This window comes from Vanessa tameamea, chromosome 5 (genome assembly GCF_037043105.1).
Source record: "Vanessa tameamea isolate UH-Manoa-2023 chromosome 5, ilVanTame1 primary haplotype, whole genome shotgun sequence".
NCBI lineage: Eukaryota > Metazoa > Arthropoda > Insecta > Lepidoptera > Nymphalidae > Vanessa > Vanessa tameamea.
The window spans coordinates 6,187,307-6,214,968 of record NC_087313.1 but is presented as its reverse complement, the minus strand read 5'-3'; the positions used below and the strand labels follow the sequence as shown (position 1 = coordinate 6,214,968).

At 32.0% G+C, this 27,662-nt stretch overlaps 3 protein-coding genes and 1 non-coding gene across 9 annotated transcripts in view; all 4 read left to right on the top strand.

Annotated features, from left to right (window-relative positions):
* Positions 1–288: 288 nt before the first annotated feature.
* On the top strand, positions 289–13,799 carry LOC113392639 (methylcrotonoyl-CoA carboxylase subunit alpha, mitochondrial). The gene is made up of 14 exons (XM_026629164.2): positions 289–593; positions 666–870; positions 945–1,162; positions 1,685–1,832; positions 2,503–2,640; positions 3,227–3,322; positions 6,283–6,466; positions 7,012–7,202; positions 8,041–8,172; positions 8,554–8,724; positions 9,425–9,548; positions 11,600–11,793; positions 12,316–12,450; positions 13,579–13,799. The coding sequence occupies exons 1-14, from the start codon at positions 562–564 to the stop codon at positions 13,735–13,737; spliced, it is 2,127 nt and encodes a 708-aa protein (XP_026484949.2). The 5' UTR covers positions 289–561; the 3' UTR covers positions 13,738–13,799.
* Positions 13,800–14,966: 1,167 nt separating this feature from the next.
* The window catches only part of LOC113392652 (probable serine incorporator), a 62,535-nt gene continuing 49,839 nt past the window's right edge, over positions 14,967–27,662 (top strand). For all 6 annotated transcript variants that reach the window (XM_026629190.2, XM_026629189.2, XM_026629187.2 and 3 more), the window contains exon 1: positions 14,967–14,976. The gene's annotated coding sequence lies outside the window, so the exon portion shown is untranslated. The remainder of the gene's footprint in view (positions 14,977–27,662) is intronic.
* On the top strand, positions 18,689–18,761 carry Trnaa-agc (transfer RNA alanine (anticodon AGC)). The gene has a single exon. It is a non-coding gene; the product is annotated as a tRNA-Ala (tRNA).
* Glut4ef (Glucose transporter 4 enhancer factor) overlaps positions 22,937–27,662 on the top strand; it is a 40,043-nt gene continuing 35,317 nt past the window's right edge. Inside the window, exon 1 of the mRNA XM_026629195.2 lies at positions 22,937–23,900. Coding sequence (XP_026484980.1) covers positions 23,526–23,900 — 375 coding nt within the window. The 5' untranslated portion in view covers positions 22,937–23,525. The remainder of the gene's footprint in view (positions 23,901–27,662) is intronic.

Here is a 27,662-nt window from a genome sequence, read left to right as displayed (position 1 = left end):
ATATATATACATGCAAGTTATAGATTATTATTAATAGGTGTTTAATAAAAATACATAAAAAAAACCTATGAACAGGCCTAGAAATACCACTTAGCATGATTGCGAGGACCATTGCAAACGTACTTATAATATTTTTTTTATATTGCAGGATCTGTCATTTGACATTTGATTAAAAAAAAAACTGATGACGGGGCTGTGTATTGCAATACTTTCGCCTTTTCTTGTAAAGTAACGTCACACAAATACATGACATTGACACTTGACTTAAATTTGAAACAAATAAACAACAATTATTGAACATTTCGTTCATTATCATTACCAAATGTTATTCCTGAATTATTTATAAGATAAGGAATAAGATTATTACCATGTATGACGATAACGTAGTAATTGTACGCACAGATTATTTACATACACATGTAGATGTACAGTTTTATCGAAATAATTCGCTGCATTACATCGGAGAAGAGGCTCGGCAACCAAAAACTCTTATCTTCCTTCCCACATAACGATAACGTTATTATAGATAATTCTGCTCGTTTTAATTACTAATTAGACAAAATGTCATATTTAAATAAATTAAATAGGATTTGGTAAGTTATATATTATTATTATTATTTTCATTAATTTAGAAAATAATTATATTTTTAATTATTGTTCTCCAGCTCAACTCTAAATCTTCCATATAGTGTAAGATTTAATCATGCGAAGCAGCTCAAATCAGACATACAATGGAGGCATATAGATAAAGTACTGATAGCCAATAGAGGTGAAATAGCATGTAGGGTTATGAGAACAGCTAAGAAATTAGGCATAAGAACAGTAGCAGTCTACTCAGATGCTGATAAACATGCAATGCATGTGGAAATGGTACGTTTTTATTACTTACTGATTTAATAATTTACTTGATAAAAGTATGATCTATATTTAAAAGAAAATTTCAGGCTGATGAAGCATATCATATTGGACCGGCACCATCCTCTCAGAGTTATTTAAATGCAGCAAAGATTATAGAAGTAGCCAAAAAGTCTAATAGTCAAGCCATTCATCCAGGATATGGATTTCTATCAGAAAATGTTGAGTTTTGTGAAAAGTGTGCGAATGAAAATGTCATCTTTATTGGTCCTCCAACTTCAGCAATAAGAGACATGGGTATTAAAAGGTATGTCACAATGTTGGTCCAAATATATAAAGTAATTTACTTGGCAGTTGGTCTTTGTATAAGCCAGCCTGGTTAGGTTAGCCTATTGTAATTACTACCCTCTCATCATATATTCTCCTACATTATTATTATTAATTTTAAAATATATTTTATATTTATTATTATTATTTAAACCTCATAAATTCCTAAGTAATAATAAGAGTATTTGTTTTTTTTCTACTACATAGCAATACTTAAATAGCTCGGTCCTGGTTTTAAGGGCGAGTGAGCCAATGTAATTATAGGCACATGGGACATAAGATCTTACTTCCTTGGGTTGGTGAATTGTCAAAACACTAACAAACAATAAAATGTTTGGTTAATATTTCTTACAATGGCAATGTTTACATGCAATGGTTCCCATTTACCATCAGGTGATCCATGTGCCAATCTGCCAATTTATATTAAATTGAAAAAAAAAGGAAATCTTGGTACCAAAATTAATGGAACTCTCATAGGTAACAAGTATTTTTTAAATTGTAGCACATCAAAAGCAATCATGTCTAGTGCAGGTGTGCCCATAGTAAAAGGATACCATGGAGAAGACCAAAGCATTGAAAAATTACAGGCCGAAGCTAAAAAAATTGGCTTTCCATTAATGATTAAAGCCGTTCGCGGTGGTGGAGGCAAGGTAACAATTTTTTTTATGAATCAATTACAGTAAATGTCAGTCTATGGTTCTCATTTATAATTATTGTTTATAAATTTAAAATCTGTGGTTTTGCATACATTTTATTGTAAATAATCAAATTAATCTTCCTAATACAATTACATTATAATTGTGATTCATCAGCGTAATAAAATAATATTTCTATTTAATTCTAACACCTAAGTATGTGTTACTCTGCCTTAAAATGGGTAAATATATATTGACTATTCTGTTTGCTTGTGCAACTGGAAATTATAAAAAAGTGTAAAAAGCTGGGGGTTAATTCTACTAATGTATAACTGTTATGATATAACAATTACTTAAAATTCAATTGCTATAAAGTGATAATTTATTAGTAGATATGGCCCCCTGTATGATTAGACTAATCAATTTTACATTAGATATTCTGTTTATTGAAGTAGATTATTTCAGACCACAACTGTTAAGCAGTAAGCAATTTGGAAAACTTTAGACTAAGCTAAAGGTTTACTAATCACAGTATAGATCAGATTTAATCCAGAAATAAGCACTATTTATCTCAAATAACTAATCACACCACTTCAATATTGTTCATCAGGCTTAGAATTAATTGCCTATCGTTAAAAAAGAAATAGATTAAAAATACCCATACATTTATAAAATATATTTACAGGGTATGAGAATTGCTATGACTGAATCTGATTTCTTATCGCAACTGGAGTCTGCGAAGAGAGAATCTCTTAAATCTTTTGGTGATGATAATATGCTTCTAGAACAATATATCACTGATCCCAGACATGTAGAAGTACAGGTAATCTTATCTATTATAAATAATATATGTATGTAACATTATAATTTAAAAAGTTTTAAAATATTGCTTTATTTCAAAAGCAAAAAATAACATAATATAATTCTATGTTAACATGTATTTATTTCAGTTTTTCCATAATGAAAAAAAAATATTTAAATCCAATGAAGCCATATACAGTGTTTATGTGTTAAAATAAATTATTAATGGTTTATATTATTGATAACATTTGTAACCTCTCTTTTATGTTACCTGCCTTTTTAGTGCAACGACACTAATCCTCTAAACTAGAATTATTTGTATATCTATATAGAGTGTCACTCTACAAAAGAACTAAAACAAATGAGCCAACTTTGTTATCTTGGTGTGCGTGACTACTACGCTGACAATCGCCGTCGTCATACTACTATACTAGTGTGCGTGACCTTAGTGGCCCACAGCTTGAGAAAGCTTTGACAGTCTATCTAGACATATAAATGATAAAATCCTCTAAACTATGAAGTACTATTTAGCAGAAAATTGTTTCGTTGATAATATAAACATATTAATTCATTTATTTAAGTTTTTATATTGAATTTGAAACTTACAGGTGTTTGCCGACATGCACGGCAATGCAGTTCATTTATTTGAGAGAGATTGTTCTGTACAGAGACGGCATCAGAAAATTATTGAAGAAGCACCAGCGGTATGTTCATTTTCCATTGTTTTGTTCTTAAATTAAGCATCAGTGTAACTTCAGGCACAAGGGACATAACATGTTGGTACCTAAGGCATTCGGTGCATTGCCGATGCTAGGGATGTTTAATATTTCTGACAGCACCAATGTCCATGGGCGGTGGTGACCTCTATCAGGTTGCCCATTGGCCCGTTCACCTACCTATTTTGTATAAAATAAAAAATAGTTATTAAGAAATATAATAAAATTTAACATTCCAAAATACTACAATTTGAGGAACTCTTCTCATTACATTCTAAAGATGACATTTGGGCAGTTGAAGTATATATTTTCCTTTTCAACTAAATGACATTTTTAAATTATATATATGAGAATATATAATATATATAATGAAAAAATACGAACAAAATATCACGTGACCACAAAACCCACTTCAAAGATTCAAGAATCTTTGTGACGTCATTACGTCATAATAATATTAATGCGATGATAATAAGAATAATAAATTCAAAGTAAAAATACTTTTAAAAAAAAAGCTTTTATTTAAATGCTCTAAAAAAAAGAAAATAAAATTTTAACTATCTATTTATAACCTCATTATACACAATTTCTTTAATCATAAAAGCTTGTCACGTAATAGCCTTGCGTAAATTAACTAGTAGTATCTAGTAGTATATAATTTAGTAATTTAATCTGCTGTTACATTTTTTTTTTATTTCAGTTTAATTAAATACTTCTATGTATGTACATACGATAATATACATAAATAAATTAACATCATAATATGCTTGACAGTAACGAGTCACAAACCAGAAGCCTAAAGCATTTTTTTTGTATATATTCCTTATCTAATTTAGATGCAACCGAAAATAAATCAACATTTACATTATTACATTAATAGCCTGTAAATGTCCCACTGCTGCGCTAAGGCCTCCTCTCCCTTTGAGGAGAAAGTTTGGAGGATATTCCACCACGCTGCTCCGATGCGAATTCAGTGGTGCTTGCCTGGATTTGAAACCGAAATCATCGGTTAATGTACGCGTTCTAATCACTGGCCTATCTCGACTCACATATAATAATAAATCAACATATAAAAATAAAATAAAGGACAACAAAGTCAGTTACTCTTTTATAATTAACCTATTAGCCAACAAACATTTTTGTCGTATAAGAAGAAATTACGCAACTAATAATGGTATAAGCGTTGTATAGAAGTAATTTTATTCTGTTATTCGATTTAGTTCCGCTGATAGTTTATTCGATTTATAGTCGTGTAAAAACGTCCTAGAAACTTCTATACGACTGTTTTATACAACTGTTACACGGTATTTAGTCGTGTAACCAGCGTTGTGGCAGTAGAAACGTCTTCGCGACTTTTATACCGACTATAGTCGTATTAGAGTGATGTATAAAACTCCTGTACGAATTAAAGTCAATATGACTTTTTTACGACATTTATATGACTGAATGTCCTATAAGAGTTTTAAAATACACTAAATATTACACACACCGCCATTCATTTGCGTCTTCGTAAAAATAATTTTACAGAGTTGAAATGGATAAAAAAAGCTGGGCAAACATAAAAAAAAGTCTCCACTTTAAGAGGAAAGATAAAAAAACCTATGCATCATTTCTTACCTCCAATTGTCTTATATCGAATATAAGTACGCGACAAGTTAACTGTAGGCTAACTGGATATGGTTCCGTATAAAATTTTGTGAGTTCTGAGCTACGTATTAATCGAAGCGCAGAAAGTGCATTTAGTGGCTCTATAAAAGTAAATTCAAACGTAGACGAATTTGACGAAATGTTTGATAATTTGTGTGTTAGTGATAGTCGATTATGATAGCACAAATAAAGCCCATGAAAATGATATACTTCGTTATAATCTAAAAAAATGGGCAATTAATTACAACATTTCACAAACTGCTTTGAAGGACCTAAACAAAATTCTTAACGAAAGGATACCCGGATCAGTTCCAAAAGATCCAAGAAAACGTATTAATGTAATAAAATCTGATTTAGTATTCGTATATTTTTTTCATTATAACGTATCATTTTTTATCACAGCTGAACCAATAAATACTCAATAATTATATCAAATAAAAAGGTTTTACACACTTGGCAATTACTAAATTGAACTCTAATTTCGTTTTCTATGGCGGAATATTTACAAATCCATTAATAACATAAATTAAAACGTCGTTTAGAAGTTGTATAAAGGTTTTGTCCTGCACTTTAAATCGTGTATCAGTAATTTTTAAAACTTGCTTTAAAAAATCTCAATAAAATATTATTTATTTAATTGATTACACTAGCGCGTTCATTATATAGTTAAAACTAGCCCATAAAACTCGATAAAGTTAATTTCCCATCAGATTAACATTCCTTGAACATGAGTTTCGAAGTAAACATAAACAGAGATGAATAAATAAAAAATAATGTTCACAATCAATTAAGTTTGTTCGTGACAGCTTTCAAACTCAATTTACAATTAATATTTTATCCTGTCACTTTTACAAAAAATATAGTCTGGTAAGAAGCGTGTTAGATACTGGTATTCGATCAAATGTCGTAAAGCAGCGGTAATAAACACTTTAAGTCTGCGGCACGACCTCTATACGACCACTATGCGACCAAAAAGTAAATTATGCGACGGCTACATGACTCTTATAGGATACTAAGTCGTATAAAATGGGCCTTTTCTTGGTGATGTCGACGTTATAACGGCGTAACGGCGACCAGCTTATAGAACCAAAAGTTACAGTTGGCACATTGTGGCGACCTGTCAAATGTTTGTTGAGAGGATACATGTAATATTCCCAGCAGTAAAGACATTATATTTATAGACTGCTGCTTTATTTATTCGTTACGATATAATCTCTTACGATTCTGATGTAAATAATAATAAAACATACATCAACGAATTACGAAATATCAAAGTGAATAAAAAATATATAATTTCCCAGCCCGGTATTTCCGAAGAAACTCGTAAAGCCCTTGGCGAGGCAGCCGTGCGTGCTGCTAAAGCAGTCGGCTACGTCGGCGCTGGCACCGTCGAATTCATTCTACACCGAGTGACGCATGACTTTCATTTCATGGAGATGAATACGCGATTGCAAGTGGAACACCCCATTACGGAAATGATAACAGGTACTTAGGCGAGTAGGCGTTCTGCCAAATGCACAAACATCAAATAAAAATCCTTGTTTTTATGGACTAGAAACTCTCGCAGGCGTACGATACATCGTTATGAAAAATTGGATCGACGGCTTAGGAAAACTGTTAACGACTGTACACACAAACATTCATTTTTATTTATCCAGATGAAAGAAGATTATTCATTTATTGTAATAGTGTAAATGCAAATTGAAAATTTTACAATTTGGCTTTCTCTTGTATTTTCATCAATACCAAAAGAAAAAATCTAATTGATTTTATTCAATTATAAATATAATATAATTTTATTGTTTTTTTTTACTGCCTTTATTCTCAATCGTCTCGAGCACACTAAGAAATCTTGTAAGTACGAGCGTCATTCACTCATGCACGCCGATAACCTGTAATAATATAAATAAATATTTCTAATCATAATTGTTTCAAGATTTCATCTATTACCGATCTGATCTATTACTATAAAGACAATTGAACGACCAGTCGAAAAACAGTAGTTTACATATATTTTTATAAACTTTTAGGTACAGACTTAGTAGAATGGCAATTGCGGATAGCAGCTGGAGAACCACTCCCAGTGACTCAAGAGGACATAGTCCGTCGCGGTCACGCTGTGGAGTGCAGGATATACGCGGAAGAACCACGGGCAGGATTCCTGCCTCGAGCTGGAACTCTACACAGGCTTACCCAACCTACACCAGAAGAAAACGTGCGAGTAAGTACATCTTACAGTGCTTTAAAGTACACACACATAAAAAACCATTGGTGTTTGATCATTTTTCATTCTATAACATTTCTAGAAGTCAAACAGTAAAAAAGATTTTAACTATGCTGCTTTGCCCTTCCTTTCTAGTAATTTATAAGTTTTTTTTAACTTTATATGTATGTTTGAGTCAAATATTGCACTTATAATTCATTCAGTTTCACCTTGCGGATTGTAAGTTCTGTATTTTATTCAAGTAAACTATGCAATGAAGCATTTTTGGAACGAAACCATAGGAACATTCCATAGGACATAAGACTTTGAAAATTACTAAAATAAACTAGTTTAGCTGTGCTTATGTCTGTAACTTTTCGAATTGTTTTGATTGCATAATAGCAGTACTTTGTTTCCCTGATACAAATGGGTGTACCCCGCTGAAGTTTGAAGTCGAGAGTATCTAAAGTAATACCTAGAAACACCTAGTAAAATACATTTTATTCTTATAGGACCTTGATTGAATATTGGCCTTGCTTTATTATTTTTAAATAATCATCAATATTCTCCCAACCTAAAATAATTTCGTAACCTTTTTCGCTTTATATTTATGATAACATAACTTTATATGTACTTGCTTGACTTATAGAGTATTTCTGTAATAAAAAAATAGTTATTTTGTTTTTGTTAAGAAATTCTCAAACATTACATTTCAATAAGCAAGTCTAACGCTTCTATATTGAATAAATCATTTTTTATTTTGACTTAGGTCAGTCTTCCGAAGATTGTTATAAATACTGTTTCTCAAAACCCGTGTAACTGATACGGATGATATAAATACGTATTATTCTTGTAGGTCGAAACTGGAGTCAGAGAGGGGCAAGAAGTATCTGTTCACTACGACCCCATGATTGCTAAACTGGTCGTATGGGGCAGGGATCGTAATGAAGCGCTTCTTAAAACCAGACGAAAACTTTCCGAATACCAAGTACGTTAGAATGTTTAAAATATTTCCTTTGTAATACTTATCAACTGTTTCCTGAAATATACATATAACTTCTTCTACAAGAATAACTTCTTTAAGTAAATTCAATAGTCTTGGTATTTACTTTTTTCTATAGATTATTATTTCGAAGAGCGATAAATACAGGTATGTTTCAGGAGCAGTCTCCGTGTATATGCAGGCAATAAATACATAATTGTATAAATCTTTAACTAAAAATAATTTAACCGATCAATCCGTAAATGACTTCTGTGTAAATAATCCCCTTGTTTGTGTAATGTGTCCCCTTTTAATGTAAATTAATTTTTCCACGAATATTTATGTACAAAGTGTACTACCTCCATTAATAGATGTATTATAATGTAGGTAGCTGGCTTGGAGACGAACGTGAACTTCCTGCTGCGCCTGAGCGGTGCGAGCGCGTTCGTAGCGGGCGACGTGCACACTGCGTTCATCCCGCAGCACGAAGCGGAGCTGTTCCCGCCGACCGACTCGCAACTCGGCGAGGAACAAGCCATACAAGCTGCACTGGGACATGTAATTATAATTCTCTAATACATACTGTATGCCTTATTTTATTTAATCAAATCAGTACAAGCTATATTGTTTCGAAGTACCGTTTTATCGTCATTATACAAGATTTATTAAATTATAAAGTAATTTTCGCTTTACTTCTCGTATTCATAAAAACATTGCGTTAAAATAGTAGTTATTGTGACATGCAATTTAATTGTAGGAAAACACGTAACTACTAAGTTTCTTTACGGTTCTTCACGGTACAACCTACTTAAGATTATGTAAATTAAGATTATTCGAGTGATTCTAGGAAGTCTAATCAATTAAAGTTTATAATTTTTTGTAACGTTGAATCTAAAACAAAAGGCAGGCGGAGCATGAAAAATCGATTACAATTTGCAGTCGCTTTTAATTTTATTGCTTCATAATAATATTCGGCGCGCTCTATCTGCCTTAGAAGTAGACTTATAACAGTACTTTAATTGTTTTTGAATAAATCTATACAAATCTTATTTTTATAATGCCTCATTTATTACTCGTTAGATACAAAATAAAATGATACCTACATATTTTTATAGCGAAAAAATAAGAAAAGCTAAAGTTTACTAAAGTAGAAAATTAAATTACGGTTCATATTACGTAACTAATAAATTTTATCTAAAAATAACTAAGTTAATCCTTTATTATAATAATTATTAATGAATATAACTTTTGTTTTTAGTTAATAAAATCTCAGACCGATGTTTCTTCAAATGACTCGTGGAAAGGAATCTCAGTAACTCCAAATGCATGGAGGCCGAATTATAACCTACAAAAGACGGTGCATTTGAAGTTTGACGAGACTGGTAAGTTTTATTCTATAATTACTTCTGGGGTTGCTATAAAAAAAAACGTATACAGGCAGTCCTCGACTTACGTCGTTTCGAGTTACGTCGAACGATATTTTGACACTATTCCTCAAGCATACGTCAATTGTTTCGAATTCCGGCATAGGAGAATACAATTGTCGCGAGGTCAATGTCATAGCAAGAAATAGCAAGAAGAAAAAAACGAAGCAATCTAATATGTCTCGACTTACGTCGTTTCGATTAACGTCGCCTTTTTCTAGATCCTAACATACCGTAAGTACGAGGACTGCCTGTATTCTTTTTGTAGCATAGGTGTGGGTAATGGACCACCTATGGTCCATGTAGTCACAACAGACCATAGACATTATACATATATCCACCAATCATGAGAACTGAGATATCCCTTGTGTCTGTAGTAGTTGTTGTGTAGTACACTGGCTCTCCCATCCTTCAAACTAGAATATGACAATCCTAAGTATTGCTATTTGGGGGTAGTATATCTGATGAGTGGGTGGTACCTATCCAGGCGGACTTGCACAAAGCCCTCATCCTTTATCCTTATTATAAATTCTTTGCTTTATACTTTTTATACTGTTAAAACATTCTGTTTGGCTGTTTAAGTAAAATATAGTTTCAATAGTTACTTCTCCATTGTATAATTCATGTATCCATTTCTAGTCCTGAACACTTTCTGAATTTTGAATTTAAATCCTTATAGTATAATATTGAATAGGTAAAAGTTGTTTTCTAGTCAATTAGTATTCTACATTAGTTTCCAATGGATCTAAATTACCGTAAAATTATGTTTAATGTGTACTAAGAGCATATTAATAATCCGATAATAACCATTCCTAGAATACTAATATATATTTTTAGTTTTTGTATTAATTTTAAAACTATGACATCCTTGAATAAAACTTACGTTTGATACAATGTTTATTGTTTACCGATGGCGATAGGTTGCTCTATAAATAATTGGTCTATTATAATTTTGTGTAGATACTCTCATTAACTTGTCCGCGTGTAAAATGCGCTGCGGCCCCTTTAATGGGAGTCATCTATAACTCAATTATAAAATAATACTAATCGCTTACGAAGGCGCGCCCCCCTACGTTAATTATTGGCGTTTTATTTAAATAAACTTAAAAAATATATCTAATTAGTATTTTTTTGCTGTCGTTACTCTTAATCGTCTCACGCACAATATACTTTGTGCAACGAGTTATTCGCTGATTGACAGATGGAACTAGTGATTACAACGTAACAAGTAGATAAGCGATTCGATTATTTGCACTATTTGATATGTAGTATCGATTATCGATTTATGTCGTTACTAAAAAAATCTTTGTTTTGTTGGCGGTTTCTATGTTTATCATAATTAAATGAAAAAAATGGCTTTAAATTCTTCACTGTTTGTGGTATCAATTATGTAACGTAGAATATATTGATCATTAAAATATAATTTTATAAAAGTAATTTGGACGAAAGTAGGAATTGTTAAAAAAAAGATCCGTCGCAACGAAAGTTCCACGTCGGAAGACTAAGAGAAATAAATTAAACCTATTTTACTCAAGATATGTTGACAAACATTATTGAATTCTACAAACCATGATTCTAATTTTATACGTATCTATTACTATTTAACGTGTTAACAATATTAAAGTCATGAGAGTATATTCAAGAGTTCCTGAGCCTTATGTTTTAAAAAAACGGACGATAGTTTTGCATTTTACAAGCTGTAAGGCTGTAAGGATCGGTAAACTTGTTTTAAATACAAGTTTATTGTACAAATACGGGCCGAGATTATAACAGAATATTTTTGTAAAATGTGTAGTAACGCTGCGGAATAGTACATATTTCGTCTCTCATAATGTATCTCACAAATTACGATGTGATAGTTGTAATAATGAGGTTACTTATTAGAATAATATTCACTTACCGCCTGTCTAGAATCAAACCAAATATTAACTTATTTTTTACCGCATTTATTTCCGCCTGGCTTCTGCGACTCCGATCCATAATTTATACAAATATTTGTTTCATTTCAGACATAAATGTAACGGTTAAATTTGAAAGCACTCCGAATGCATATCTAGTGAAAGTAAACGACGGAGAATTCATACCGGCTGAGGCGCACGTACAGACAACAGAACAAGGTCTCAGATTGATCACCAAAATTGGTGACAAAACGAGCAACGTCGGTTTGTTGACACACGAGAACGAAGTACATGTTTATGATGAGGTAATAACAAATATTTTTATTTGTATTTATTTTCCTGCCAAAATAGCTGTATAAAACGACCGTAATTAAAGATAAAAGATTTACTCTTGCATCATAACATTTTTTTTGTGACTAATTTGTGTTTTTAATTATGTTAAAGTAAAATATTTTTAAAATTTTATATATAATATTCCAGTGTTTTGTGTTCGTAATTCTTCTCCTCCGAAACTATTTTGATATTTTTTTTTATACTTCTTGTGTTTTGGTTTTATAATTTTGTTTTTCTATTTCTGGCTTAAAAATATCTTATATTTATATTTCAGCCTCCCAGCATATCTCAGTAATTTTACTCAGTAATCGCGACTTAATAATCTCTCATTGTTTAATAAATATCTCTATTTCACGACCAGTTTCAGAAAACACTGTGACTCATATATTATATGTATATAAGGTTATGTACTCAGGTTGTTTTTTAATAATTAAATTTCAAAAAAGTATGTGTATACAAATCTAATTATTTATTAAATAATCTTTTGCTTACAGAATGGTCAAACAGTAGTGAATCTATCACGTCCGAAGTTCCAAGCGCTAGCAGCAGACGCGACCGCTTCAGCGGATAGCGCTTCCTCTCCGACTCCCGGTGTCCTTGAGAGGGTATTGGTTAATAAAGGCGACAAGGTACGATTCTCTATAGAGGCACTACACATTAACCCCGTACAACGGTTGTATGGTTACACAATGCTTTGTCTTCTTCTTTCAAATGTAAAATCACTGATGATAGAAAGAAATCGACGTAAAACTTTTCACCCGCCATTCAACTATTCTTGAACATTATATTGTGATATTAAAATGTAAAATTTGAATGCAACGTATTGATATTAGTAACGTATGAGGTAAATTTTAGAGTTCCGAAATTTTTTTCTTCTCTCATGGGCATTGAGTGCTCAGTGTTTTATTTTTCCTTTGGATATAATATTTGGAACTTATTGGTAACATAATGAAGTATATATATTCCACGCGAATGTGCTACAACTGCTTAAGTAACGAGTATTAAATGAAACTTTACGTAGCTACGTCTTACTTTATATTAGTTTTGTAATATTTATGTTATTTCATGTAATCAAAAAATGCGTGCGAAGTTACACTTCTTTGGCGTAATTTAAAATAGATTTTAATTATATGCAAATAATAAATAACATTAAAATAATAATAGATTACTTATTAACAATAATATGTAATAAAATAAATGTAATTTCTTCTTTTTTTTCATCACTACTATAACACTCACAGAGTCAAAGGAGTCATTCACACAGTCATTTAAATTTGTAAATTAAACATTGTAAAATAAGGTATAACCTACACACAGTACAAGACATGATACATAGTGTGGCAAACGTGAAAACGATTAAAATTGCCGAATGTATTTCGCTCGCCTTTTTCGCAGTCGTAAGTGACATGGAGGTTTAAGGTGTGAAGTTGTTTATTTGGAGCACTTAATTGGCGGTATCGCGAGTAACTTCAACACGTAGTTTTCATTTCACCCGTGCACGCACATGATAAAAATCACTCTCATCACTTTTTCATAACGCGCTAAAATAAGTATAACTTCAAATTACATTCAAATCTGTTCAGAAATTTAAAAGTATTGGTGGAATAAATAATAATAATATTATATTAATATTATATATATATGCAGGAATGAATAATGAAAATAATTAAATTAATTTTATAAACAATATTTTAAATCCATTTTAGAAGTGTTCTTCAAAGTAATAAGATGATATTTTCTGTTATAACTGTTTAAAGGTGGTAAAGGGGCAGCCATTGTTCGTTGTGATCGCTATGAAGATGGAATACGTGGTGCGGTCACCGAGAGATGGCGTCGTAGCTGACATTGCCAACTTGAAGCAAGGAGACGCTGTGGGGAAGGGCGCACAAGTGGTACTACTACAAGGAGAAAATTAAAGTTTTTGTTCATAAAAACAATTATCGTACAAAAATAAAGTAATAGAAATTCAATTGTATATGTGGTCGTTTCATACAAGTAATATTTTACAAAATTTAAAGTGTAAGTGTTTATCGGTATTTGGAAAGGAAATAGAAGACAATTTAATACTGTTAATGCTATTTTTAAAATGTTTTTATATATATTTTCATAACATTTAAAATAAATAATTAAATTATATTTAAATGCCTCTTATGCAATTGTAAAAAATATTTACAATCAATTAAATATATTTTGTTGGTTATGTTTTTGTATTTAAATTTTATACTAATACATTTAATAATTAATATATGGTAACAATAGGTTTTATTTTTTTTTAAATAAATGCAATTTGAATATGATGTTCAATGATGCCCTTATTAACATAAGAAAATATATTTACCCTTTATAATATCTAATAATAACCACAGATGAGGTCGTTTTTTTTTGCAGAAAAAGTGATAACACGATTAAAAATCATAAAAATAATTACTACTATCTATAGCCTATTCCAATCTAAGTAGGAATAAAGATAAACAAGCCTTATATTACATATTTACGTATTTAATTCGATTTGCTAATAGCTCAGCTATATTGTGCACTACACCAGAGTTTTTGATTAAGAGGACTACAAGAGCTAAGTGCCCTTGAGAATCGCACACACACACAAAAACGGCAAGCCCGTGAACTAATGGTTAAGCGAGGTAACGAGGTTACGCCCAAATATTCTAATAGATGGCGCCAAACCGAGCGAAGTAAGATCAAACATAAATCTCATAAAAATAGATAGGACAACAGAATTGTTTTTATTTCTTTCGATGGTAGTTAACAAATGATTATAAAATAAAACTGATTCAATTAAACTTACAATATTTTTATTTATATTTTGTATACAATAAAATAGACAGTTAGTGTTAACCTTTTTTTTTTTCTTTTATTTATATTGTTATACCACAATTAGTTCTTATACTAAATATTAAAACATACCAATTTTTAACATTTTATAAAAGTTTGATAATCTATTTATATAATAAAATCATAAATGTTCGAAATCTGTAGTGTAGTAACCATGGGGTAACATATAACGTAGTGTTTGTTCGTTTTATTAATATCGGTTCACAAAGAAAAAATATATATTCAATTTAAAAAAAAAAACATCTAAATATTTACTAGAAAAAAATGTCGTCAAGTCGATTTGGTTGAAAAATTGGTTAACTAGATTAATCATACTAGGTTAAATCATAAATCTCAGAAAAATAGATATGATATTAGAATTATTTGTATTGCTTTTGACTGTTATTCGAAAATGATTAAAAAATAAAACTGATTTAATTAAACTTAAAATATTTTTATTTATATTTGGTACTACAAAAAAAAAGATTTAGTGTTAATTTTTTTATTAAAATCTTTTATTTAATTTCACTTATATGTATGAATGTATGTACATATGTCCTGGAATCTTGCAATCAATATTACACCCACTTCCACCATATATGTATTATCTATGACTTCCACTGAAGCTATGGAGCTGAAAGTTGGCACACGTATTTAGTCTCGATGACAATGCACGATTCATGAATTGCTGCCACATTCAATCCAATATGGCAGACGTTACAAAAAAATTAAAATTTTAATCTAAATATGCCCCATAGTACTTTTAATGAAAAATATCATATTGCTTCGAGTTTATTGGGATCGATAGTAGTCACTCTCAATTGATGTTTTCCTTGCTTTGACCAAATACTCTATCGTAATATTTAAAGAATAGCTCGAAAAATCTGATTCTATGCGAACTGATTGCACATTTTTTCTAATAGATGTTTTAAATATTCATAATTTATAAAAAAAAATATGTTTACTAATAAAATACTCTTACCTTTTAATATCGTTCATATGTATGTTCGACGCTTAATTTATATAAACGTTTTTTAGTTTTCCTCACGCGTTTCACTTTATTTCCCATATTTACACAATTAAAATTGATAGCAAATAATATAATAAAAAATAAATGCCTAATTACTATTACACTATTTTAACTTAATATATTTATTTACAAGAAAGAATAATATTTATTATAAGAAAACATGAAACAATGAATTTACAATTAAAATTACAAAAAAATATCTCGTATCGTAATGATGCGGCGAAAAGATCGACACGTCTATATAGCATCAGGCATCGGCCGGCAATTTTGTTCGAAAATAAGAACATCTAATTTTAAAAAAATCTATTGATTTTACTAAAAAAGTGACACAGAGGTATAGTAGTATATTGCTTGTAGAGTAATCTGACAAAAAACCAGAATTATTGAATGTATATAAGTATAGTTATTATTTGTTAAAAGATTTTTTTAGAGGTAACTCTTTGTGATTTTTTTCTATTATACCAAATTAATTACATAATGTTTTCAAAATAACAAATAACTAGCATGTATCCTGAAGATTATTTTCATTTGGTTTACTGCATTGGATCATATACTTTTTTGCATTATAAAACTTGCATTTAGCTCATGTAGTCCCCTTAATATATCTTATATATTTATAGCGTAAGCCGATTTTAGTTCCAGTTGTTATTGAATGATAGCTGCGCTTAAATAATCTGTTATGGTCTCATTTTGAAGAGGTCCAGCCGAAGATGTGCAAAAATAAAAGAGGATTCTTAATTTCAATATACTAAGTTGTTACAATTTAATAAAGAATTAATTTTACAGTGCGGAAAAAAGTTACTCTCCGGAAAAACGTGAACAAAATTGAAGTAAATTACTATCGACAAACTCCAATTCTAATTGAACCAATCTATACTATTTGATACTAAAAAAATCATTTAAATAAGGTTTCATAATTTTGGCGCCTAATGTAAATAAGTTACTTGCAGTTTACAATGAAATGAAATCAAAACAAAACCTGTCATTAGATTTGAAATACCTAAAGAGCTTTTGAATAAATGCGAAACTTCGCGGGTGACTCACTCAGTCAGTAATGAATGTCATAGATTATTCGGACTCTCGACCAATGATATCGCGTCAATTCGCAGTCAAATGTCGTTTATTTGACTTTTGTCTTCTTGTAGTTGGAATAGACTATAGTTTTAGTATCTATATTATTTGACAGTACTCCAGAAGGCTATGTTAGAGTAGGGTGCCACTGGACTCTATGGTATTAAAAAGTAACAATTATACACAAGTTTAACTTAATAACTACTCGTATCATTCTGTTTTAAGAATTTGTCAACAGAAAAACGCAATATAATCTTACTTACCCCGACCCGTGGTTGGCTCTTAAAGCTTCTCAACCAAACCATAGCCGAAACTAACGAGACAATAGCCAGTATAAGAACTACTTATTTTTTATGTAGGATACAAATGAATGTACCGGGAACATAGTTTTCTGAAATAAAGTCATAATAGATACTTATGTAATAACTTTATTTTGAACGTTAGTAATAAAAAAGCAGATATAAACTTAAACTCCTTTCTTTATAATTTGTTAAGAATACCCAGGGCTGTGACGCAGCGAATTTCCTTAATCTTAACCCCGTTCAAGACAAATACAATTAAGCAATTTAATGACAACTATTTTAATACTTATATAGCAAATAAAAAGTAACGTCTTTTTAAATTTAGCTTTATGGAATATTGATTTTCATAGTACAACCGCACAGAAGAACTTATTATTTATTTGATTATAAAAACTTGCTCAATATTATGTAGATATTAATTATAAGAACATTATCTCGCGTTCGATATCTTCGCTGCAGCTTAATGCATAGATAATACATATATACTGGCTTAATGCTAGACAGTAAGTCCTTGCTTCTTTGTTCATCGTCATATTTGCAAGAGGGAGACAGCTATCTTTCTTACACTTCTTACAATTAGATAAGAAGATTAGTACCTACAATATATTATGATTATATATAACTTTCTTAGACAATCGGCTAAACAAAACAAACCAGACAAAAAGATATTCGATTTAGAAAGTGTTCGATTTATGCTTACGAAACCATAAAATATTTTTCATTGTTCCATTTTTTGTTTTAAATGAAGGCAGAATTTGTAAAAGAATGCTTATTATAGTACCTATAGCGTAATTATCATTGCTTTAGAACTGTTCAATGTTTAAAATTAGGACTAAAAAGGCACCTGTCATTGGTATTCCAAGAATAAGCATTAACCATCCATTACTCCTATCTTAATCCAGGGAGCAGGAGCCGAAAAAACTTTGGTGTTGGGTGCACCTCGCTGATAATGAACAAGTCTTGGACCATCGTTAAGGCGCAGAAGGTCTCTTAAAAATCCTTTGAGGAGGTGGAGGGGCGAAATCGCCAGGAAACTGCTGAGCTTTAAGCGGCGCTGAATATGATTATATACTCGATATGCCATTACACATCGGGTAGCATATTTAATTGTAAAAGTAAAATATTTATAACCGCTCAATAATTAATAACATATTAAATTTATTAAAGATATAAGGATTAAAAATTACGCCGCAATTTCGGTTTTAAAAATTAAAAAAAAAACAATCATCGCAACCCGAAACACCATAGTTATCCAAAACTCTGTACAATTGTTTTAATAACCCTTAAGTCAAAAAAATCTAGTGCCGTTGAAAAATCAAAATTTTGCATAAATCTTACTTAGTAGAGGTACCTGTCTGCCTTTTCATTTCGAGACTAAATTCTCTAAATTTCAAGTGCATATACATCATTATAGATTTCACTATTTATAGGTAAGTATATATTTAGGGCATTCGTTCCCTCGCTACCACAAAATATCTAATGTTGAGTGCCGATAAACATTAGGATAAGATAAGTAATAGATAGAACCTTGACAAGGTATCACATGGTATGTGAAAGTTGCTGGTAAATAAATTCCGTTATAGGAACAAGGTCGTTCTGAGTAAAAGAACGCAAATTTTGTATTGCTATCCATCAGGGGGCGTAGCTCAGATGGTAGAGCGCTCGCTTAGCATGCGAGAGGTACCGGGATCGATACCCGGCGCCTCCAAACTTTTATTTTTATTTAATAAATTTTGACACCACGTAGAAAGTTTTTTTTTTAATATTAGACTTCGTTTTATAACTACAAATGGAAATTAAAATTTTTATTAAAAAAAAAGTCATTCTATATGCCTTTTTTAATTATCGCAGTTTGTAGCCTTCGGTCGTGCTTTATCTAATATGTATGTGGTTAAGAAAATATATCAGTCTACTGTCCTATTCCTGTCTCGTAACTAACCGCATTACGTAGGTCCCTCGGTCCATATATTTATTTTTAGAATCAACATTGTAAACGCTTTTTTACTGACAAAAATAATTTAGTAAATATATATATAGTATTAATCGTTACTCCAAGTTTATCTGCAAGGAAAAAGTTTTAATCGTACTTTTTATGTTGTAAAAAGAAAAACAATATTTTTACGTTTCTCGTTACTTAGGAAACATTAAAAAGCTGTATAATATGTAAAGTCAACTTTATATTTTGTCGGAGGTCGTTATTGTTTGTATTGAAGTGTATGTAAGTGTAATATGTAAGAAAAAAAAATGTTTCCATTTTAAAGTAAGATTTACAATTAACTAAGATAGACAATCAAATGGTTCAAACATTACGACTTTCCAAGTCTATCAATGTTCACAATACTTAATAATACTGGCTGACTGGAGAGTATATAAGACTCAAAGGGGTGGGCAACAAAGTAACAACGGCGAGGGACTACGGTATTATTGTGAGCACTGCTTTGAGTTAAGAACTAAGCTCTAGGAAGTTCGACAAGTGACAGTGAGTACGAAACCATAAGAAGAAAACTTGTGTAAATTAAATGCTTAGAAGACTCAGAGAAATATACCCGTAGTATAATATTCTTGAATTAGATCCAGATAATTTCATTAAAATGATAAATAATTAACTAAATATATATTTAAAAAAAAAAAATTAAAATGTTTTTCAGAACCTCCAATATTAAGAGACTTAAAGAAAGAGAAGATTGAAATCTCAGTCCAAAACGTACGCCCCGAGACACACCTAAGCATTTTAAGAGCAAAATACTCATATAAAATAGGTACTTGATAAAACTGTTCAAACATGTTTTAATTTTATCTCTATGAAATGATATATTTTTTTATCTCTATGAAATCTTAATACAAATTAAAAACAAAGATACGTATGACCGGACAAGACCTGCTGAAATCTAAATAAGTTTCTCTCACGATGTTTATTACCACGAATTAATATTTGTTAAATACACATACATATGTGTAGTTAATAAACATTATTTCGTCGAATCCACGTGTTCTATCTACGTGGCTGTATCGGCTCTACAATTTATTTTCCTAACAACAACAACGAAAATATTTATACTTAAAACTTTTTTCAATAGCTTATAAGTTTTATTTTGCTTAACAATATTATATTGAATGCCTCTTCTAAGGATTATCAGTATACGTAGGTAGTTGTTTTTTAACTTCTTGTCACGCGTCCTATTTATTATAAATATCCAATCTTAGTTTTATCTTGAACATCAATAACCCCTGTTCCAAATTTTGACAACATAAATGTTCAAGGACCTAATCATACTACAAACTAAAAAAATATTTCATTAAATAAATATTAATATATTAGAAATAAAATTCAATTTCAACAAAATCAGAAAACAATTAACATAAGTACATAGACAAATTTAATTGTTTACATTATAATATATATATTTATTTATAATACTTTGGTTCAAATATAATAAAAAATATTTCTGAGCACAAACAATAATATTTACTTAGAAAAATACATCACGACCGCTTGCTACTTAAATGAGCTCAGCTAAAGGTTTTTTATTATATTTTAAATTAAATTGCTTAATAACTAAACAATTAGTATTTAGGAATATAAATTACGTCCGCCTCTTCATTAAAACTATACTTTATTATAATTACTTAACAAATCGATCTTAAATTACTATATTAAAGTTTATTTTATATTTATAAATAATATTTCATTTTTGGTCATTTTGTATTCATTAAAAGTTTTGGATGTATTTGAATGAATCAGGTTCATTGTTTTTTAAGGTACTTTTACCTGGCGCGGGTTCGGCAAGAACTTGTTTTTTTTTACATTCCTGCCAACAGCTGATCCCAACAGCTGATCAACAAAACAAACCCACATTACTAAGTTTTCATTGGGTCTCGACACACCGTTCTGATATCACTTATACAAAGGCAAACACATACCGAAAGTCGCCTTATAATCTTTTATTACTTCTGACGATAATGTAATCTATAAATATAAAATTTGATTCTTAGAGAGAAAGGTTTTTTATTTTTATCATTATGTGGCTTTTTTTAAAAGTTGATTGTAAATTTAAAACATTTATTATGTACCATTGCACATTCACTCATTTTATTCTCCGATTATAAATCATACCGTAATTAGCAAAGTTATAAAAAGAGCGAGGTCAGTGAAGTTTATACTCTGAGGAATATAACAATTTTTAAGTTACTTATTAAACTGGTATCATTTTATAATTATAATTCAGTTGTCATTATTCGGTGTTGAAATTTGTTAAACAACGCTAAAGTTTGATTTCCATTTGTTTAAACAAAGCAAAACATATGGCACTTTACTGTAACCATAAAAATATTTTTTTATCACATGTAAATAACGCCTTACCGGCTTTCAAGAGTGCATTGGCAGCAACAAGTTAAGTAACAATTGAATTAAAAAAAAAACTAAATCGTAAACGAACTTTAGTCATCCGGGAATTACAATAGTGAGAGACATTCTTCAAATACACAATTTCTTAACAGCAAGCGTTATACGGAAATATAAAAAAAACACAGCATTGACACCGAGTGAAAACGTGCTAGAAATATTTTTTTAATAAACAAGTACGTGATTAATTTAAAGACGTGATCTTTCTATTAAATATTATAAGCGTTGCGGAATAAAAATCAAGTGACCTCAAACATTATGAAAGTAATTGTAGTTATATGTCGAAACAACTGAAATACTTGGATAAAATGTCTGTTTGAAAGGTGTTGCAATAAATGATATTGAAACTTACAATATCATGGTCGAAGATAAAGTATTAGTTATTTTACATTATGTAATTTTTATTCATCATTCGAACATATATTAAGAAGATATTATTTAATTACAAGAATATCGTAATGAGAATTTAAGTATATTCATAAAAAAGCTCGTATCTCGTATAGAAGGTATAAGAACAATAATCACGTCGACAAAAATACTAAAATAATAACGTCTATTTGTCTGATTTATACTGTTTGAAAAGTAACAAGCTAATTAATACAGGATTAATAATAAACTTCAATTATGTATTCAGTATTTTATTAAAACACTTGTCTTTTTATATTATACATATTATATATATATATATATATATATATATATATATATATATATATATATATATATATATATATATATGTATTATTAATTCTTAAATTATTAATAGTTTAATTTTTCTATTAACCGTGTACTGTTACGAAATACCTTTTCTAAATGTGAATTCGTATCCTTATCTATAAGGTAATTAAAAAGTAAAACAAAAACATTAATGATGCTAATATAAATATACCGAATAGATGTAAAAACGCTTAATGTAAGTACCTAATAAATATTGTAATAAATAACTATTATTACTTCTAACGTCCACGTAACGGTTTTGTTTAGCAAGTTACTGTTAAGTTCTCTTTCGCTTTCGATAACAGCAAACACTTTCATTACTCTTTGATTGCATTTGCATAAACGATGGCATGAGGAAAAATTATACGCTACGCCAGTATGAAGCTTCCACTTTATACGTTAAAATTAGAAAAAAAAAACAAAGGAGAATTGTATCCAAGAACAGTGTAATTATATAAATTCGTCAAGATAACGGAACAACAAGTGCGAAGAATGTTCGCGGGGACAGTATCACACGAGCTTAAATGTGTTCCAATTATTCAATTTGTGCGTAGATGTAACGAGGCTGCGTTAATAGTGTTGCATAAGTGGGGTGCATCTGCTTGACATTTGAATCGACCCCAAATCCGAATAGAAACTGTGTCACGTATTAGCCGGCAAGCAAGCACCGGCATGGCCGCAGCGCGATGTTGACGACGGTGAGCCGCGAGTTGCGTTGTGCAATCCCGTTAGCACTCCTCCACTCCACGTGCGAATCGAGCCGGCGCGCCTCAATGTCGCCCGTGGGCGGCCGCCCGCTGAAAATAGCGAGCCCACCCGAACTCTACCAACGGCCCGAAGAGCACCGAGAGCAGCCGTTTCGTTCATACGCATAACCTTTCCTTACCTCCTTCTCACTCGGCTGAACAGCTGAGTATCAAAACAAAGAAGCGAGACGGGCGGTCGCCGCTCCCGCTCGCCGGCCGGCCGGTGTCGCGCCGCACGCACGCCAGTTCTTGTTTGAACCGTGTCTATTAAGGTTGTCCGCAGCAAGCTTGCGCGCAAAGTTTACTGCCGCGAAAGGGTTTTCCTTTGTCCCGATCTTCGAGGACCTTGCCTTCGTATTATGTTTCCGCGCGAGAACCGCGATCAGCCTCGGCTTATTGAGGAGCCGAACCTACTTGAAAGTACGGTATCGCACCGAAATTCTCGTGGTTCCCCAAAATTTTGTGACGGATACCCCGCGAAACGTGTGCGTCGGGCGATTTGAAAATTTTGAGTGAACTTGTGACAGAAAGAAGTGTGAACTACGGAATAATATTAAATACCTCTGTTGTATATTTTTTTAAAGAGGCTAATTGAACTCTAGGCATCATGTCAACCGGCAAACGCTTAGCGAAGCGCTCTATCATAGGGACCCGCGTTGCGGCTCTCAGTGATGATGGACTTTATTACTCGGGCATGATCCAGGCTGTGAAAACCCCGGCAGCATTTCCGGAAAACAACAATTGTATCAACTTGACTCCAAACACCCGTTACACGGTGCGGTTTGATGGGGGCAAAATGATTCGCGAGTACCGCGATGCGGAGCTCATAGGACCCGGATTTCGTGGATTGGCCGGAGTTCGTTTGAAACCCGGTCAGCGTGTATTCCTCACGTACAATGGTCGCGAAGTCCGAGCCGACGTGTTAGAGCACGATCACGACACCGACGAGCTTCGAGTTCAAATTCACGTACCAGCCGCTGAAGTAAGATTTTTATTATTATTATAATTAACATTTCAATAAATTAAAAACTGACTTTTTAAAAGTAATCCAACCATGCTTTACACCAACTCCCAACTCTTTTTTTATGTTCTAATCTCGTACGTACAACTGCAACAAAAGACATCAACGCAATGTAGAGTCGTCGTTTTAGGTAATTATTGACGTCGCTGTAGATTGCAAAAAATACCAATAAATTGTATGAATGTCATGAAACATTCAGTCATTGGCATTAGAGGTGTTGACATTGCGACAACATTGATGTAGACAAAGGTTTTATGAGACGACAGAGGGACGGGAGAGAGCGGACGCGTGCAGCGAGCTATTGACCCCGGCTGCACGTGGGGCAAGTGACGTGCATCGTGCACCCAGCCCCGGCATCCATACTCGCCCGCACGGCTCCGCTGCACGCCTGCACTAACTACGCATCGCCCGCTATCGCATGTAACGCACCGATGCCACTTATCGCCGGCCGGCGAGATTATTCTAGTCGCCAGTGACCAGTTATTGCGCGGACGATGGCTAATTTTATTCTTGCCAACGCAATAAAACTTGTCTTAAACATTTGAACTAAAAATCCAATAAATAATGACTAACCGATCACACAATCACTGATTCCTTCACGCTATTAGTACTCGTAAAATGATTAGAACAGCTATTAAAGTTTGAAATAAATAATATTTATTTAGATACAATTGTACATCATACAATACTTGTTTACGACTAAAAAGCATAATTTAACTCGTGCGTCACAATCGCAGTGAGACATTTATCTACGTGTGGACACGAACCGTGTGGCGCACCAGTTTATATTGTAGTTAAGTCTCTACGATAATCTTCCCTAATTACTAAAATATTTCGTTTTATCTAGTCTCTGATGTGCATACATTAATCATTTGTTCAATACAACTTTTAAACAATATATGAAAATGTAAATACGTGTTTTATCTCACTATAATTGATCATAATCACCAAGATGATTAGCTACTGTAGATAATGCGAGGTGTGGTCGTAGAGTTTTTAAATTCAAGGATGTTACACGCTTCACATTTTAACACTGATCAGTGGACATGTGTAAAGAAGCACGCACGTGCGCTAAATTCGGCCGAATGCGTACCGTTACCGCTACGCACTGAAATTGGAATTTCAATTTCTCCCACGTGATTTAAAACGATATCTTCGATAACCGCATTTTGAGTGAAAACGTGTCGCTATTACCCCACGTTTTCGTGATGTTTTACATTGATATTAACTTGTAATACCAGCCGGCCGGCTACCAGCCACGTAACTCCTCACGCACTAAACACAATACCACAATCTTATCGCGTGAGCTAATTACATTGACCACAATATCATTTTTATTCTTTAAATAAATCAAGACCAGATAATTATACAATTTACCAGCTGTGGCATTTTAATGTGGGCAAAAACCACTAGTTTACACCGAACTTGTGATCGATCAACTCGTCGGACAGGTTTTTGTATCTCATTATTTAATTGTTAACACCAAGTCTTACGCACAAAATTATGGTATTGATTGCTTAACGGGATCCCAGGCATGATATAGATTTCAAGTTCGTTCGTTTTTGACATATTCGTATAGAAATTGTGTCGAATTGACTGCTGGTGCAATGAGGAAGGAGCGGCTACGCGGCGCGTGTGCCGGCCTTGCGCGTAAACACGGTGACGTCGCACGATATCAGCGTGACGCGCTGCCACGATCTCTCGCTCACTCACTGAATAACATTTTCGATAACGAGGCTAAATCATTATGTAGTTATGTATAATGTATTAGTTCGAATCCATTAACGATAATCAAATTAAACAATAATAATGGCCTTATTAAGTTATTCGCATTGAAAATAGGTAAGAATAAATATAAAAGTGATTCTACTTGCTGGCAATAAACTACCTACTTATATTGCATTAGTAAATAGTGTGCTATCTGAAAATTACAAGCACTCGATAAAAACAACTCTAATGCGTAGTCATCATTCAACAAATGTCTGATAACATGCGTACGAGTTGAGATGTGATTGCATTGTGATTACGTCATTTTAATTGTATAAAACAATTTCAATATTCGAACATAGTCATATTTTCTCATGAACAACTTGGAAATTACATTGACCGTCATTTCGTACTTATTTATGTGGAGGATAATTATTATCAGAATGACGCGGTAATCCCCCAGCACAGCGACCGACGCTTGCGTTCGTCACACGTCATTTACACTTTTACACTTGGCAAATCCACGACACGTTAAGCGGAATTGAATAAAAAAAATCTGACTCACACTATCTACTACATTCATAGTATTACTTATTTATTGAAACTTGAAACACACAAATCTCGTTTTTGTTTACAACGCTAACTATCATCTTATTGTGAATTCTATTCACTTCTAATTCAATTCTAATTAATAGATTAAACAATCATGTTTTAATCCTAACGAGTCGCTTAAATAATACACCTTCTCGATTCATATATTTTTAAACTTCTTACAAACGCAGCGCGGACGATCATTATGTAGCAAGCAATAAGATATAAAAATAAAGAGTGCGCGGCCGAGAAATAAGGTCACCGACAGGCCCGGAACCACATAACGGTATTCGTTACAAAATCGCGTCAAGAATTATTTTCACGTGCGCGCGGCGCCGCCCGAACCGTTAGTCGGTGGCGATGTCGGCTCAGCACCGGCTAACCTCATCGTTGACTTGTTTCGAGCTAAATGTCCACAACCTAAAAAGAACTCACACGTGTATTAAAATTGTCTTTCGATACGATGACAAAACAATTGGTCTTAGATTTCACTTTTAAACACCTCGACAATAATAATTTCGATATTTTTGTACGATAATTTTCATGCTTTTGCGTTGCCTTTCGATTACCGATGTCGTAAAGGAGCGTCGATCGGACACGGCTACTGGCGTACTGCAAGCCGCAATGAGTGTGAAAGTGCCACTCACACCTGCACTGTTTCAGACTTCATTCACTTTTACACATAACAACGTACATAAATTCATAATGCAGTATTTTTAAATTATATCCATGATCATAGAGCTCTAAGCTTTTGTAAATATTAAACATGCGAAAGATCTTAACTAATCACTGTTATGACTTTGCTATTAATAAAACTTCTCATAATCCTTTAGTTTTATTTCAAAAATAAATCTTTTTTTAACGCTTAAAATATAAATTTAACAAAAACAGAAGAAAAAGGCGTGATTTTAACTCAAATGCAATATGTCCTCAACAGTGAAATATAAATCTCGCTTTCACCACAAGAAATTCCGCAAAGGCTAAGAGAGCAGAACCGTATTTCAATGTATACTGTATGATTTCGTTACGAGCGAAAGGATTTCAGAAACGAACTGTAATGCATTTAAACGCATGATTTTTCTATCACATTTTTTTAACTAATAAATACACGTTTATAGTAGTTAGTGTTGCGTGAAAAATTTGCGTGTATAATATCCATTTCACTTGTAAAACTTAGCTCTAATATATTTGCAATTTTATTAGAAGTACCGTTACGACATGAGTATACGATAACAACTAACAAAGGAAAAAAATAAAGAAAACGGCGAACTTAAAACTTTACGTTAAATTAAATATTAAAATTATATCAAAATCGAACAGTTCACGGAGAAGCATAAACTAAAATAATCCATTAAATCATAAACCTATGTATGAATGTTCCGATGCAATTTACAAGTTTCTCCTTCGATAATTTCCAGTCGTACG

What these genes read in the sequence shown, in the direction of transcription:
- LOC113392639 (XM_026629164.2), top strand. Translation starts at nt 562, where the DNA reads ATGTCATATTTAAATAAATTAAATAGGATTTG. An exon ending in CCAGACATGTAGAAGTACAG is followed by an intron (nt 2,641 to 3,226) that starts GTAATCTTATCT and finishes TGAAACTTACAG; the next exon opens with GTGTTTGCCGACATGCACGG. An exon ending in TTTGAAGTTTGACGAGACTG is followed by an intron (nt 9,549 to 11,599) that starts GTAAGTTTTATT and finishes GTTTCATTTCAG; the next exon opens with ACATAAATGTAACGGTTAAA.